The sequence below is a fragment of the Schistocerca nitens genome, chromosome 2 (genome assembly GCF_023898315.1).
Source record: "Schistocerca nitens isolate TAMUIC-IGC-003100 chromosome 2, iqSchNite1.1, whole genome shotgun sequence".
Classification (NCBI taxonomy): domain Eukaryota; kingdom Metazoa; phylum Arthropoda; class Insecta; order Orthoptera; family Acrididae; genus Schistocerca; species Schistocerca nitens.
Window position 1 is genome coordinate 1,179,729,330 of NC_064615.1, and position 13,491 is coordinate 1,179,742,820.

General features: G+C 44.2%; 1 protein-coding gene across 1 annotated transcript in view; it reads right to left on the reverse strand.

Moving 5' to 3' along the window:
- The window catches only part of LOC126235645 (odorant receptor Or2-like), a 142,687-nt gene that overhangs the window by 123,434 nt on the left and 5,762 nt on the right, over positions 1-13,491 (reverse strand). Inside the window, exon 2 of the mRNA XM_049944359.1 lies at positions 928-1,700. Within this exon, the coding sequence (XP_049800316.1) occupies positions 928-1,700 (773 nt within the window). The remainder of the gene's footprint in view (positions 1-927; positions 1,701-13,491) is intronic.

Consider the following 13,491-nt stretch of genomic DNA (forward strand, 5'->3'; position numbering starts at 1 on the left):
TCAGGCTGCAAATTTCTGCGTCAGTTTTGTGATTTGACCTGTAGTGCTGCCATTCATGAACAGGATCCAGAAAGTGTTTTCCAACAGGATAACGCTAGCCTAGATATGGCTTTTGTGTTGTAACCCGACATGCACCATCACCAGTGACATATCTCGTTGGCCCGCTCGACCGCCATATTTGTCTCCAATCGAGCATATATGGGACATCATCGGACGACAAACAGCATTAACCGTCCCTGTATTGACCGACCAATTCCAACAGGCATTGAAGTCCATCCCGTAAACTGACATGCGGCACCTGTACAAAAGAATGAACGCAAGTTTGAATGCAATGAGCATTCTGACGACGAGACCGGTTATTAATCTACCAGATTTTCACATTTGTAACCGGTCATCACGTATTTAACCTGTCATCTCCCAATGTTAATCACCTAGAGAAATGTATTCTCGAAATTTCATTACTCCACATTAATTATTTTTTGGTGCTGCAGTTTTTTCCGTCAGTGTATGTTTCGATGCTAGCAGACGATGCTACCGTTCCCCGACAGACGTTACATCAAAACTTTCCTCCATATAAATCTCGAAAGTGACATTCTGTTCTGTCCCGTCCCATTCCGTTAGTAGAGATGTGAGTACCACCACTTGAAATACCCTTTGGCATGTTCCCTTTCATCCTGTTCCATGCCATTCTGCACCATCACGTATGAACGTACAAACTTTAAAAAAATGCCTCTGAGCACTATGGGACTCAACTGCTGAGGTCATTAGTCCCCTTGAACTTAGAACTACTTAAACCTAACTAACCTAAGGACATCACACACACCCATGCCCGAGGCAGGATTCGAACCTGCGATCGTAGCAGCAGCGCGGCTCCGGAGTGGAGCGCCTAGAACCGCACGGCCACCGCGGCCGGCCGTACAAGCTTACTTTGTGATTTTCTGGTGGCTTCTGATGCAGGAACAGAGCTCTGAATACAGTTTCTGCCGCGTCGCGAGTCCCCTCTCACCGGCCAGGTCAACAGCACCGTCACCAGAGAGCCGCAGTCCAGAGATGCGCTGCCCCAGCAGCTGCAGCAGGGCTCCCACGTGCAGCATGGCCGCCACGAAGAAGCAGTCCAGGCCGACGACGACGGGCACCTGGGTGAGGAGCACAGTGCACTGCAGAGTGTAGAGAGCGGCGTACGTGCATGGCAACTGCGACCAGTCCACTCCCTCGATCTGCACCACCGGCAGCAGCTTGTGGTCGCCGCCGGCCAGCAGCGGCGCCGGCAGCCACAGCAGGATGACGGCGTAGATGTAGACATTCAGCGACACGGTCATCCGGCGGGCCCAGCGACGTGCGGACTCCAGCTCGGGGCGGTCCCAGTCCTCGGACACCATCAGATCCAGGTCCTGCACCAGGCGGTAAAAGGACTGCCTCTTGCGAAAGAAGAGCGCCGCCTTGGTCATGCCGGAGACGTCTTCGAGTATGTGCATCAGCGTGTGCGAAATGGCGTCCACGTCCCCTCGGGCGGTGTGGATGCTGAACAGACCGACGGCCACGTAAACGGCGGCGCACAGCTGCACCAGCGCCGCGTACAGCAAGTAGGGCGTACCGCGCACGCGCGGCGACAGCCCAACCACCGTCAGGTACAGCACGTTGCCCGACAGTGTGCGCCCCACACCTCGTGGCCCATCCACCTCTGACCCTGGCTTCTGCGGCTGAAAGAACACATCGAGCCGTCGCCAACTGCTCCGTGCCGTGGGATGTAAAAAGTGTCCAGTCACAGTACTAGAGCGGATGAGTTATTGCCTGAATAATGCTGTTTGAGACTAATCTGTCTTAGGACAAACCGACCTCGGCCCCATGCTCACAAACCACAAATAAATACACGTGTTTGTCGTTTATTACTTAACGTTTACACTGGACTCGCATTCGGGAGGATGACGGTTCAATCCCGCGTCCGGCCTTCCTCATTTAGGTTTTCCGTGATTTCCCTAAATCGCTCAAGGCAAATGCTGCGATAGTTCCTTTGAAAGGGCACGGCCGACTTCCTTCCCCGTCCTTCCATAATCCAATGAGACCGATGACCCCTCTGTCTGGTCTTCTCCCCGAAACAAGCCAACCCAACTTAACGTTTCCGACAGAGTTGCAAATCACATTTTTATTTGTGACTAGATTCGAACCATTCGTTCATTCTCAAACCATTACCTATATTAGAAGATACAATTGTATTAACAAAACATGACAGACAAACGTTTTTTGTGCACAGATTATAGTAGTGCCATAAATCTTTTGTGGCATACTTGCATTTGTAACGTTTCACTGTACGTAATACATTTGTTTTTACATCACATCAATATAACAAATATTACTTGACTATATTATGGTTGTCTTGGTACACTTAAGATTCAATAGGCGGCTTTCGTTGTCTGGCTACAAAAAAGTGACAAGCACTTTGAGTTTTTTGTGTGTCCATAAGCTCTGTCTCCCAGAAATCACAATGTCACGATTACATACATTGAAGCTGTGTATTGGTGAAGCTCTCAGACATTATCACAGTGTTTTATAAATTGTTGAAATATCGTAAGCTAACTGCTTTACTGACTCATGATTCATTTTTAAAAAGGGTAAAAAAAATATTGTATTTAAATTCGGACTGTTCGTTCATCAATTTGTGCGGCTCTTTAATCTTACGTTTATATATTTCAAATGCTTCAAGTATCTTTAACTTCATTCCTTTAAGTGTCATGTGTAAAATATTCATAATACTGTCGGTACTACCTGTTGTACATCATGTGCTTCGAAAATGATGGCTAAAAGCAGACCACTTTAGTCTCTACAAAAACGATAAAATGTTCCACATTATAATTTATACAAAGCAGATGCACAATATTTCATTCCATTTTTTACAATTTTATGTCTTATACCAAACCTCGGTCAAAATGCAATTTTTTACTCTTCATGGAAAGCGTTCGTAAATTTTCGGTAATACGGCCACAATATTTCGATGTAATCAACTTTTTTCTTTCCTTACGTGGGTTTCTTTTGCTTTCGTATTTTTTTAGAATTTGCAACTTCTTTGAGGATGCGTAACACCATCTGCATTTCCGTCTTGTCTAATGGAAGCTTACGTTGGTTGGTTGGTTGTTTGGGGAAGGAGACCAGACAGCGAGGTCATCGGTCTCATCGGATTAGGGAAGGACGGGGAAGGAAGTCGGCCGTGCCCTTTGAAAGGAACCATCCCGGCATTTGCCTGGAGCGATTTAGGGAAATCACGGAAAACCTAAATCAGGATGGCCGGACGCGGGATTGAACCGTCGTCCTCCCGAATGCGAGGCCAGTGTCTAACCACTGCGCCACCTCGCTCGGTAAAGCTTACGTAGGCTAGCTACTATAGAGAAGAAATACTCTTTTTATGATTTGGTGGTTGGCTGGAGTCATCACTTATTATTTCATCGGAGTGTGTTGGCTTACAAAAAATGGAAAATTTCAGCTTCTTTTCTGCCTTTGTTACTGATAGTTCTGTGGAGTTACTTACCTTTGTAGTTCTAACATACGTAATACTGAACTAAAAATTCAAAACTGCTTACTATTAAAACTATTATTTGTAACATGTAATACGTAAATTACAAATATACTGAGTTTCTGATCCTGACACCGACTCAGTGTTGGAGTTACATAAACACTTGTTTCGTAAAGCCTCTGCACGCAGTTCAGGAGCCTGTGTTTCGTAAAGGCTACTGGTCAGTTCTCTGACGTCGTCGCCTCATGAACATATAACCACCATAGATTGCAGCAGGCAGCTGTTGCAGCGACATACCGTACCACCTGCTACCAGCACATCGGTACGACCACCACATCGTCAACCATTCGTGTTACCGAAATCTAGGGTCCCCGTTCAGCTTTGCAGCAGAGTGACTATATGAGACCTTGGGTATCTACGCATCAACACGCAGGGCCAGTGTCCGTATAAATGGCGCCCACACTGCGAGCAAAGGAGACACCACTGTGCACCACGACCGCTGTGAGGCTGTCGTTGAGGCAGTGTCCACTGGTGCAGCCACTAGCGCCAGTCGGCATAATTCACTTATCGTACGGTCCTGCCTTGGGGTCAAGTGCCACGACACACACAGCCAACCGCACATTGTGGACCGGAGCTCGCTACCCGGCGAGATGCTGCCAGACAGGCTGTCGGTACAACCAGCCCGCCTCGTGGCCGTGAATCGCGGCAGTGCCAACAGCACCGACTCAGCGGCAGCCCCATCAGGTTGTCTGCCTAGCAAGAACGATCCACTCCCGAGCCACGCTGTGCTGTTTACAGCCGCGGCTGCCGTCTTGACAGTGTGCCAGCGCCGAGGTCTGTGGCTTCAACACCTGCCCCGGTCACTAGACGCTTGTCTGGGACATCGTTTAACACTGTAAGACGGCAATAAATGAATGTGGTTACAACATGAGAATTGTTGAATACGATCCCGCCCTCACGAGTGAATCGGCACGCCAGGACTGAGGAGGTGTGAACGGTCACCGTGACTAGCCTGTAACTGCTCCCCCACCCTGCAATGGTGCCGATCACTTGATAACCGTGGATGAAAGTGGACATCAGTGGCAACTCTGACTACATTTGCCTGATGTATTTGCTAACTCCTTTGTCTCTGTTTCTTATCTTGTAGGCAACATATGTGCAAATGTTTTTGTGAAATGATATAGGCTATTGCTTATCAATGGAAGAAAGTAACGTAAAGTCCAAAAAGTATCTCGTAGAAGGAAAAATGTAGATATAACGTGCTAGTGTTAAGTGCGACCTGTACACGAATTACGAATATAATCTAGTCAGGGACCATTCTTTCCTTCCTTGTGGCAGGGATTCCGGTCTCATAATAAAGTTTCTGACAAGGGAACCTCCCCATCGCAGCCCCCTCAGATTTAGTTATAAGTTGGCACAGTGGATAGGCCTTGAAAAAGTGAACACAGATCAATCAAGAAAACAGCAAGAAGTTGTGTGGAACTATGAAAAAAATAAGCAAAATATACAAACTGAGTAGTCCATGTGCAAGATAAGCAACATCAACGATAATGTGAGCTCAGGAGCGCCGTGGTCCCGTGGTTAGCGTGAGCAGCTGCGGAACGAGGGGGACCTTGGTTCAAGTCTTCCTCGAATGAAAAGTTTACCTTCTTTATTTTCGCAAAGTTACGATCTCTCCGATCGTTCATTGACGTCTCTGTTCACTGTAGTCAGTTTAGTGTCTGTGTTTTGCGACCGCACCGCGAAACCGTGCGATTAGTAGATGAAAGGACGTGCGTCTCCAATGGGAACCGAAAATATTTGATCGCAACCGATTCCTCCACAGGAAAACATGGCTCATATATTCTATACGACACTGGTGACGGCGTGTGCGTCACATGACAGGAATATGTTGTCGACACACCTAACTTGTACACTTGGCGAATGGGTAAAAAGATTCTTCTACCTTGCCCGATTTAGGTTTTCTAGAGGCTGTGATAATCACTCTCAAAAAAGTGATGAAAACGTAAGAGTTTGTCACATAAACTGAAAATAAAAAATTAAACTTTTCACTCGAGGGCAGACTTGAACCAAGGATCTCTAATTCCGCAGCTGCTCACGCTAACCACGGGACCACGACGCTCCTTAACTCGCACTAACCTTGATGTTGCCTATCTTGCACATGGACTACTCAGTTTGTATATTTGGCTTATTTTTTTTCATAGTTCCACACAACTTCTTCCTGTTTTCTCGATTGATCTGTGTTCAGTTTTTCAAGGCCTATCCACTGTGCCAACTTATAACTAAATTTGAGGGGGGTGCGATGGGGAGGTTACCTTGTGAGAAAACTTAACCGAATCTACAGCGTGCATGAAGTATCAGAGACTGTTGTAAACAGCACCAAAACTAATCGTTTGTCGACAAGGAAGTGCAGACATCATACATTATTTGCGTTGCGTATCTCAATCGACAAAAAAGCAAAATTTACAGTATCACTTCGTTGCCCATCTGTTTATCTGTCTATCTGGCTGACTGTTCAAAACCGTTTCTTTGAAGGAACAGGTAGACGTATAAAGCTGAAATATGTGTCACAATTTGTGATGTAAATAACTGAAAGGTTTAAGTCAATTCAGTCAAAAGTTACGACCATTTATCCCATACATTTTGATATTCGCAAACACACTCATCAAACCCTACAAGGTACGTCCCTTGCCCCTATAACCATGAAATTTTGCAAGAAGGAAGGTTTCCGCTACAACCAAATGAAAACATCCGAAAATTTTTAATCTGTAATTACATCGCACAAAAGTATTTTTCCATTTGCTCTCTGACTCTCTGTGAGTCTATCCATCCGTATGTTAAGACCCCTTTTTCTCACGGAGGAGCAGACATAAATTAATATCTATAGTCCTTTGTTGTTAGGCTCCTAAGTCAGTGTAAAAAAAGGATACGGTCATTTATGTCGTATATTTTGATACTCGAAAACTCACTGATTAAAACCTATAAAGCTCTTCCCTTGATGTTCATTTGTGAAATATGGCAAAAAGACAGTACAGGTGAAGGAAAAAAAATCACAAATTTGTCTATTTGTAATTATATCTCCCGAAAAAAATTTTTCTTTTGTCATTTGTTATCCGACTTTAAACTTGAAATTAAAAAATCCTGAAAAGTCCTGGTTGTCGTAGAACCTATATCTTGCCAGTATCAACGTCGCCAATGGGCAAATATCGTCGAGACCTCGATTCTCGGACTGGATGAACTGTCTGTGTACACAATTAAGTTTGTACTAGACCTTCAGTGCGCGAGTCCTATTCGCACCTGCTCAGTTACTTTCATTTTAAATCTTTGTGGCAAACTTGTACAAGAAGAGTTGCTTATCGGAAGAAACAGCAACCCGTGGCAAGACATTTTCAGTGGATGAAAGATCTGGAGGTCATACTAGCCAGGACAACCGTTGGACACCCTCTGTCCTGGGTAGCTCAGCACAGCACAGCACGAGCAACATACGGACTGACGTTATCATGTTGAAAGATAAAGCTATGAATATTTCGACCATTGGCCTTAAAAACTCTTAAATGCAGCGCCTGCTGTACAAATTATCGGCTATGCTGCTCAGAGGTGATCGCGCTGTGTACCCAAAGACATGTCACACCATCACGCCTGTTGGTGGTCCCGACTGAAGATGACTACTGTAATCACTTGAGGTTCGTTCTTCTAGGATTCTCCACACACAGATACGCCCATCGTGGTAGCAAACGGAGAACCGTGACATGTCTCAAAGGATAACGTGGTGTCATTAATCTGTCCGTTGTTTTCGTTTCCGGTCGCTCTAGAATTTGGACATGTACTATAGCCATTTTTCCTACTTACACGAGGTACAGTACGGTATTCTTACAAAGAGTGCACGTATAAATTCGATTTCTAAACTAGAAACCACTGTATAAGCCTTTCCCCACATACCGAGAGCGTTACTCCTTCATTCCTTGTAATATGTCGATAATATGCTATTCGCACTAGGAAACGTGCAGCATGCTTGACGACGGTTTACAAGTGTTGCATGTTGCCTTGGTGGTGTTGAAATTTTAGTGGGCTGTGGTGCACGTGGAAAAGAGGAGCGGTCCTGTCACACTGCCCTGGGGGCACTCCTGACGTCACTTCTGTCTCCAGTGATGACTCGTTGCGCAGGATGGCGTACTGGGCTCTGAAACTATTACTCATACTATTCCGTTGTGACGGAATGCTTTGATTAGTAGAGAACAGGTGTATTAAGTGAACCTTTACTCACACATATCAAGACGAGAATAAAAGCTTTTAAGATGTGGTGCGACGAAAGAATGCTGAAGATTACATAGGTAGATCACGTAACTAATGAGAAGGTACTGAATAGTATAGGGGAAAAGAGGAATTTCTGACTAGAAGAAGGGATCGCTTGGTGGGACACATTCTGAGACATAAAGGACTCAACAATTTAGTACTGGAGCGAAGCGTGGAGGGTAAAAATCATAGAGGGGGCTCAAGAGATGAATACAGTAAGCAGAGTCAGAAGGATGTAGGTTGCAGTAGCTGCACGGAGAAGAAGAGGCTTGCACAGGGTACAGTAGCATGGAGAGCTGCATCAAACCAGTCTTTGGACTGAAGACCACAACAACAACAACAACAATAACATCAAAGCGTGATAAATTATTAAGGATACTGGAAGGAATATTTCACAGCCTAGCGTGTCTGGTGACTAGACAATAAAGACTTCCAGTGAAGGCTGGTTACCATGGGCTAATATGTTCCAGCACACTGTAAATATGGCACTACAATTACGCCATTTCTCTTCGAATGTGAGCCTGAAATCGGTCTAATATTACTCCATTTCTCTTTGTACGCGCGCTGGTGTGCAAATAAAGCGAACGAAAACACATTTTGTAGCGCTCTCTCTGCGATAGCTAGAGACCAGAATCGCTTCCTGAAAGGATGGTCAACTCAGAGAAGCGACACAGGTGTCCGTTTTCCACTACACGTGCTCTGAGGTGACGTCATCCACTCCTGCACCGTGAGCTCTGTGTTGCTCACAGCACTACATCAGAGTTTTTCTTTGAGGCTGTTTATAGGGAATTGTGCAAGTGTACAATACGAGGGATTTGTAAAGCCGTTGTCATGTTGGCATCATGCCCACGTGGTCTAAATAACGGACTGGCAATTGGCCGACCCAGGTTTGATTCCTGCTGTTGTCTAAACTTTCTTTTCAAAACTACTAAATATAAAATTTAAATATATTTAAACAGTTCCACTCGTACACATAAAATTGATATATTCAAGTTAGTTATATTACTACCCTTGTAAGTCCAGAGGCTATAGACTAGATGGTGGTAAAAAAAGCCAATATATGAGGAAATTCAATATGAAAGTGTTTTCCGTAGATGATCTGCTAAAGAGGTCCTTTTCCAATAGATCTTTGCAGGACAAAGTGAGATTTAAGGAGTTAGGTAGATACACTTCAAACCTAAATCTAACAACAAATGGCACGGGATGAGGCTCACTGACTTGGCTTCAGTAATTCTGCAAAATATTTTGATCAGGTTCTCAACTGTACAGAACCAATCCATAACATCTAATACTCAAACATTCAGGAATATCTAGAAGAAGATTTACCCCAAACAGTCAAAGAAACTAAAGAAGTTATTGAAACCTCATAAAGCCAGCAGCTGTTACAGTAAAGCTTTTGAAATGGTCTCTAGGAAAAATACAACAATGGGCTAAAACTAATTTTTGAGAAAACTTGGAAAATCTTAAAACACTCAAGAGAGTGGACGGTGGCTTTGCTAAACCCAGTACATAAGACAGGAGGCAATAAACAACACGTTAAGTTGGCCGTGCGGTTCTAGGGGCTGCAGTCTGGAACCGAGCGACCGCTACGGTCGCAGGTTCGAATCCTGCCTCGGGCATGGATGTGTGTGATGTCCTTAGGTTAGTTAGGTTTAATTAGTACTAAGTTCTAGGCGCCCTGATGACCTTAGAAGTTAAGTCGCATAGTGCTCAGAGCCATTTGAACCAACATGTTAAGTACGGGGGAATTTCTTTACAACAAGTTGCATATAACGTATTTTCCAAGATTATATTAAACAGAGTAAAACAAAACTGTAGAGCAATTTAAGTGAATATCATGATGATTTTAGGAAGGGTAGGTCATGCACTAGACAAATATTTAATGTGATGTGGTGCTGATCCAAAAAAGATTTTTTTTCATTTTATTTTAGTCCTCGCATATGTTAAAGTACACTAGTGTTCAAAAAAGAAAAGAACAAACACCTAGAACCACTAGAGATAGGACGTTCATATTCATGGAACATGTTGTTGTTGTTGTGGTATTCAGTCCTGAGACTGGTTTGATGCAGCTCTCCATGCTACTCTATCCTGTGCAAGACTCTTCATCTCCCAGTGCCTACCGCAACCTACATCCTTCTGAATCTGTTTAGTGTATTCATCTCTTGGTCTCCCTCTACGATTTTTACCCTCCACCCTACCCTCAAATGCTAAATTTGTGATCCCTTGATGCCTCAAAACATGTCCTACCAACCGATCCCTTCTTCTAGTCAAGTTGTGCCACAAACTTCTCTTCTCCCCAATCCTTTTCAATACTTCCTCATTAGTTATGTGATCTACCCATCTAATCTTCAGCATTCTTCTGTAGCACCACATTTCGAAAGCTTCTATTCTCTTCTTGTCCAAACTATTTATCGTCCATGTTTCACTTCCATACATGGCTACACTCCATACAAATACTTTCAGAAACGCCTTCCTGACACTTAAATCTATACTCGATGTTAACAAATTTCTCTTCATCAGAAACGCTTTCCTTGCCATTGCCAGTCTACATGTTATATACTCTCTACTTTGACCATCATCAGTTATTTTGCTCACCAAATTGCAAAACTCCTTTACTACTCTAAGTGTCTCATATCCTAATCTAATTCCCTCAGCAAAACCCAATTCCACTACATTCCATTATCCTCGTTTTGCTTTTGTTGATGTTCATCGTATACCCTCCTTCCAAGACACTATCCATTCCGTTCAACTGCTCTTCCAAGTCCTAGCTGTCTCTGGCAGAATTACAATGTCATCGGTGAACCTCAAAGTTTTTATTTCTTCTCCATGGATTTTAATACCAACTCGGAATTTTTCTTTTGTTTCCTTCACTGCTTGCTCAATGTACGGATTGAATAACATCGGGGATAGGCTACAGTCCTGTCTCACTCCCTTCCCAACCACTGCTTTCCTTTCATGCCCCTCGATTCTTATAACTGCCATCTGGTTTCTGTGCAAATTGTAAATAGCCTTTCGCTCCCTGTATTTTACCCCTGCTACCTTCAGAATTTGAAAGAGAGGATTCCATCAACATTGTCAAAAGCTTTCTCTAAGTCTGCAAATGTTAGAAACGTAGGTTTGTCGTTCCTTAATCTAGCTTCTAAGGTGAGTCGTAGGGTCAGTATTGCATCACGTGTTCCAACATTTCTACGGAATCCACACTGATCTTCCTCGAGGTCTGCTTCTACTAGTTTTTCCATTCTTCTGTAAAGAATTCGCGTTAGTATTTTGCAGCTGTGACTTATTAAACTGATAGTTCGGTAATTTTCACATCTGTCAACACCTGCTTTCCTTGGGATTGGAATTATTATATTCTTCTTGAACTCTGAGGGTATTTCGCCTGTTTCATACATCTTGCTCACCAGATGGTAGAGTTTTGTCATGACTGGCTCTCCCAAGGCCGTCAGTAGTTCCGATTGAATGTTGTCTACTCCGGGGGCCTTGTTTCGACTCAGGTCTTTCAGTGCTCTGTCAACCTCATCACGCAGTATCGTATCTCCCATTTCATCATCTACAGCCTCTTCCATTTCCATAATACCATCCTTTCCGCTTTTCCTTCTTTGCTTAGAACTGGGTTTCTGAGCTGTTGATATTCATACAAGTGGCTCTCTTTTCTCCAAAGGTCTCTTTAAACTTCCTGTAGGCAGTATCTATCTTAACCCTCGTGAGATAAGCCTCTACATACTTACATTTGTCCTCTAGCCATCCCTGCTTAGCCATTTTGCACTGCCTGTCGATATCATTTTTGAGACGTTTGTATTCCTTTTGCCTGCTTCATTTACTGCATTTTTATGTTTTCTCCTTTCGTCAATTAAATTATATATATCTTCTGTTACCCAAGGATTTCACTAGCCCTAGTCTTTTTACCTACTTGATCCTGTGCTGCCTTCACTACTTCATTCCGGAAAGCTACCCATTCTTCTTCTACTGTATTTCTTTCCCTCATTCCTGTCACTTGTTCCCTTATGCTCTCCCTGAAACTCTGTACAACCTCTGGTTCTTTCAGTTTATCCAGGTCCCATCTCCTTAAATTCCCACCTTTTTGCAGTTTCTTCAGTTTTAATCTACAGTTCATAACCAATAGATTGTGGTCAGAGTCCACATCTGTCCCTGGAAAGTCTTACAATTTAAAACCTGGGTCCCAAATCTCTGTCTTACCATTAGTTAATCTATCTGAAACCTGTCAGTATCTCCAGGCTTCTTCCATGTATACAGCCTTCTTTTATGATTCTTGAACCAAGTGTTGGCTATGATTAAGTTGTACTCTGTGCAAAATTCTGCCAGGCGGCTTCCTCTTTCATTTCTTATCCCCAATCCATATTCACCTACTACGTTTCCGTCTCCCCATTTTCCTACTACTGAATTCCAGTCACCCATGACTATTAAATTTTCATCACCGTTCACTATCTGAATAATTTCTCTTATTTCATCATACATTTCTTCAATTTCTTCGTCATCTGCAGAGCTAGTTGGCATATAAACTTGTACTACTGTAGTAGGCGTGGGCTCCCTATCTATGTTGGCCACAATAATGCGTTCACTATGCTGTTTGTAGTAGCTTACCCGCATGCCTATTTTCCTATTTATTATTAAACCTACTCCTGCATTACCCCTATTTGATTTTGTGTGTATAATCCTGAAGTCACCTGAGCAGATGTCTTGTTCCTTCTGCCACCGAACTTTACTAATTCCCACTATATCTAACTTTAACCTATCCATTTCCCTTTTTAAATTTTCTAACCTACCTGCCCGATTAAGGGATCTGACATTCCAGGCTCCGATCCGTAGAACGCCTGATAACGACATCCTCTTGAGTAGTCCCCGCCCGGAGGTCCGAATGGGGGACTATTTCAGCTCCGGAATATGTTACCCAAGAGGACGCCATCATCATTTAACCATGCAGCAAAGCTGCATGCCCTCGGGAAAAATTACGGCCGTAGTTTCCCCTTGCTTTCAGCCGTTGGCAGTACCAGCACAGCAAGGCCGTTTTGGTTAGTGTTACAAGACCAGATCAGTGAATCATCCAGACTGTTGCCCTTGCAACTACTGAAAAGGCTGCTGCCCCTCTTCAGGAACCACACGTTTGTCTGGCTATCTGTATCGCTGAGGCACGCAAGCCTCCCCACCAAAGGCAAGGTCCATGGTTCATGGGGCGGGGTTGGAACATGTATGTATGCAGAAATGCTTAATACTTTAGCAATGTCAGCCTGTGGGTTCAAGGTCAACATCGATATAGCGGCGCAACATCACCTACCGGCAAATGTGCCTGCAGCTCTCGTCGCTGTAATGGACCAGTGTGACTTGAGCTGACGTACAGGATGACTCGCAGACGTATGCGCGAATCGTGTGTTTGAAAGAGGGCAAATTATTGGCATGAGCTAATGTGGCTCATCCTTCAGGGAAATTGCTGGTCGAATGAGACGAATTGTTTCGGCAGTGGAACGGGTACGGGCAGATTGGTTCACGGAAGGCCGCAGCACACGACGAGAGGGTCAGGTCGCAGCACTCAGACCGCCCCCACAGCAGATCGACACCTCATCCGGATGACACTGCAGTACAGAACTCAGTCCTCCTCGCGTCTGGCGCAACAGTGCAGCGATGTAACACACAGTACACTATCAGGGGTGACAATCTGTCGCCGTTTATTACGGCAC